We start from the raw sequence: 3,686 nt of genomic DNA, 5'->3' as shown, positions 1-3,686 counted from the left end.
CTATTTTGACCGAAGCGCGTGAATATTCTCATGAACAAAAGAATCAAGAATTCTAAAGAGACTTTTCAAAATACACTAGTCAGGAGAAGCCTGTTTGTTCTTAATTCAATGACAATTCTTTTTCTGTGAAGCAAATCAAGACTCCAAAGGGTCTCCATATGACAGTTAATCAAGGTTTCACATAATTTTAAAATTTTGAAACAAAATTCAATTATTTTCGATGACAGAATTTAAATAGTAGCATATGCAGTCTGTAACAGTAAGATAATGAGTACAAGCAACAGTTATAATGAGCTATGCTGCAACATTCCAATTAACAAAGAATGCGAATAATATAAGATCCCAAAAATGTATCACAAAAGGTGTTGTACCAAATGAATATAGCGACAAAACTTACTGGTAAGGAAAACACTCATCCAAAATTGACCTACTGTAACTATGAGGGGAAAATAGCTTAAAGCACGGATAATTTCCCTTTAAATTAAAAATAAATTACTTTTTCCTCTTCAAAACGACTTCATATATTAGTAGCCTACTTCTTCCCATGCTTACCCTTGAAACCTTTCTGTTGGCCACTGAAGTTTCTGCAACACAAATTTTGTCAATAAAAATTAGCTATATGCAGAGAAGGATGCAAGAAACAGGAATGGGCTTTGTGAATGAGTTTGTACATACCTGTTGTTGGGAGATTTGCCAGAGAACTGGCCACCGGATTTTGGACTCTGACCCTTTCCCTTGTTACCGTTGGCTGCTGCAGGTTTACCATTTTGCTTAGCAAAGGCAGGTGTTGCTGGACCTTTCTTGCCACCTGCAAAAAGACAATATTAGTCAATGGAACCGAGCTCCTACATCAGCATTCAGTATTAAGTTGCCTTCCATAATTCAATGACAATAGAACTGAAGGATGAAAAATATATCAAACCTGACTTGTCGGGTGTAGCTTGTTTTACTTTTTTGGCAGAACCAGCTTTAGCAGGTGGAGCAGGCCTCTTGTTCTGCGCAGACTTCATCATAAAACACTCAATTAGACAAAAACACAACGCAAGTTAAGCCAAATGGTTCCAACTCAAAAGTATAAAACAAGAAAAAGCACAAATATTAAACAAGCTAAATGTAATAGTACCTTTTTAGGTGTCTCTTCTTCTGACTCATCTTCCTCCGAATCATCATCATCCTCAGAATCATCAGAAAAATCCATTCCTTCTGGACCATCAGAATCCTAAAAAAACCAAAGCGAAGAAAAAAGCTCAATACACAGACAGAATACAAAGTACACAAACGTTTGCAAATAAGCAGCTTAAAGTTAAAACAAGTTGGTAATCATGAGGTAATGCATTTTTCCTCATAGTAAATAAATAAAATATGCAAAATAAGCATCATAAAAGTCATTATGAATCATACCATGCCATCTTCTGCCTCGTCACTATCATCTTCATCATCAGAATCGTCGTCGTCATCATCATCAGACTCCGCCTTCTTAGGTTCAGCTACTGCAGCTTTTGCCTTAGTAGGTGCAGCCTCTTTTGCCACAGGCTTTACATCCTTCACATCGGCCTTTTTCTCCTCAAGATTTCCTAAGAATTTTGATAGTTGATTAGACATTAAGAAATAAGAAATAGGAGAGCAGAATTTGAGAAAAGAGAGTACAAAGTGACAACATGAGAAGAGATTTGAGGAACTAACCATTTAGAGCAGCTAAAACATTTTCTTCATCCTCAGAATCTTCATCTTCTGGTGAGATTTAAAAAACACATTAGATTAAAGTTACAAAGACAAGTATCTCTAACATAACTTGACGTCCAAAAACTCACCAGAGTCAATCTCATCAGTGGAGACAGAAGAAACAACCAAACAGGTGGAGTCAAGGAAAATGATATGAAGAAGAAAACGAATAAGTCGTGCATCCCTATTATCATTTGGTAACATTAATAAGCTTTTATGTTACTGACTGAACAGTGGAGTAATATTTAGTATTAAAAAGTGCTGACAAACAATCAAATAGTTTTAAGCAAAGGATATGTTGGGTCATCAGCTGTGTATCCAATGAAGTAGACACTCCCATTTTTCCAGCCATGTGAAAGCTCAAACTCCTTTTCAAAAACCAAATCAAACATCAATTGAGGTCTTTCTTCAGCTGATAGAGTTCCAATGACATAGTTATTTTCTCCGACAGTGACGCGTAGTGGAACAGTTTTGGCTTCTTTGGCATCCTTCACTTCACCTAAAGCTGCCTGCAAAACCAAGATTTCAGCATTCAAAAATGCCCGAGAAAGAATATGCAATTGTAGACATTAAGCTAGTATGAGAGAAAATACAAAGACAAAAGAAAAAACACTAACCTGGGAAATATGAATGAGCTTATAAAGCTCTGGCCTGACCTTTAGAGATTCTCCTGCTTTCACTTCAACACCTACACATAATTTATATAAAAGAGATATCACTTTAACAAGTTCCAAGGCACATGGTGTCAGAACTAACTTCTACAACCACGGAAACAGTTAATAGTAACAAAGAAATTGAGGTGCAAGTTTGAACAAATAAGCACAGGTGTTTGAGTTTCAAATTATGAGTTTAAGTTCTATGCACTAAAGGTGTAAGAAATTACAAGTAAATCTCTATAACACGCATTATGTGATTACCTCATAATATCGGTAACTAAACTACTACAGTGGAGTCAAACAACACTGATGGTGTAAAAATCTTTACATTGTATATAGTTTACATCCTTTATCATGTTACTTTCAATATATCTAAAAGACAAATATACTATATTTGATAAGAAAGTCGGTTTGGTTGGTTTTGGTTCAAGGTTTTAACTCCAAATCAAATAAAAAATTACTACTGGTTTTAGCAATTTCACACCAAAATTTCGAAAACTCCTTTTTTAGCAAGTAACCAGGCTATAGTTTGCAAAAACTAAAAGAGATGTCATAGAATTATTATTTCAAAGTCAGGCATTCAATTTTCTCAAAACCTTGAGGAAAGCTTACAGTTTTAATTCTCTTGTCTATGTCATAACTTGGGTAATAAATTTCATCACAAATATTAAACCTTTAAAACAATAATAGCAATAAAACCTGGTAAAGTTTATAGCTTTTAGACATACCCCAACAAGATTAATGCAACCTCAACACAAAAAAAAAAGACATCCTACCAGAAACACGGCAATAAGATTGAGCAACATGCTTTCTTTTCAAATAATTACCAACAGAGACAAAAGGAAACAAAAAAAAAATACATATAAATGGAATTTAAAGCTTACCCCAAAACTCCATTGCTGATTGTTGGTGGAAGCTTAAATTTTGGAGCAGAGAAAAGGGGAGGAAGGAGGAGACGGAAGACTGATATGCAAAGAGCAAAGAATTGAGAGGGCGGAAGAAAGAGGGGTTTTAGAAGGGTTTATATAGCAATAGTTGCCGTGAGGCTTTGTAAACCTAGGGTTTTTGAGTTCCCAAATTTGACAGCAAAAAATAGTAGTATTGTTTTTCCGCCGTTAAATTTTCTGTACTTTGAAAACCCGATGGGCCCTTTTTGAGGCACCCCAACATCTCATCATGGGCTTCATTTGAACTCATTATCAACAATTTTCATATGAGTAATTAACCTAAATAGTTGTCTACCTGACCGCTTAAACTAAAAATAGCTAGTTTATATATAATATATGTATAATTCATATGTGGTATATA

At 34.9% G+C, this 3,686-nt stretch overlaps 1 protein-coding gene across 2 annotated transcripts; it reads right to left on the bottom strand.

Annotated features, from left to right (window-relative positions):
- Nucleotides 1-286: 286 nt before the first annotated feature.
- On the bottom strand, nt 287-3,481 carry LOC107789910 (uncharacterized). 2 transcript variants are annotated; one of them, XM_075221972.1, is made up of 10 exons: nt 3,263-3,481; nt 2,340-2,410; nt 2,022-2,231; nt 1,812-1,830; nt 1,684-1,731; nt 1,402-1,574; nt 1,124-1,219; nt 923-1,004; nt 676-808; nt 287-584 (listed from the first exon to the last, which is right to left on the bottom strand). In XM_075221972.1, the coding sequence occupies exons 1-10, from the start codon at nt 3,273-3,275 to the stop codon at nt 533-535; spliced, it is 897 nt and encodes a 298-aa protein (XP_075078073.1). In that variant the 5' UTR covers nt 3,276-3,481; the 3' UTR covers nt 287-532. The 2 variants fall into 2 exon arrangements, with proteins under 2 accessions (XP_075078073.1, XP_075078074.1); XM_075221973.1 differs by having other exon boundaries at nt 923-995.
- Nucleotides 3,482-3,686: the final 205 nt, after the last annotated feature.

This window comes from Nicotiana tabacum, chromosome 9 (assembly GCF_000715075.1).
Source record: "Nicotiana tabacum cultivar K326 chromosome 9, ASM71507v2, whole genome shotgun sequence".
Lineage (NCBI taxonomy): Eukaryota > Viridiplantae > Streptophyta > Magnoliopsida > Solanales > Solanaceae > Nicotiana > Nicotiana tabacum.
The sequence above is the reverse complement of the archived record's forward strand: the minus strand, read 5'-3'. Positions and strand labels throughout refer to the sequence as shown.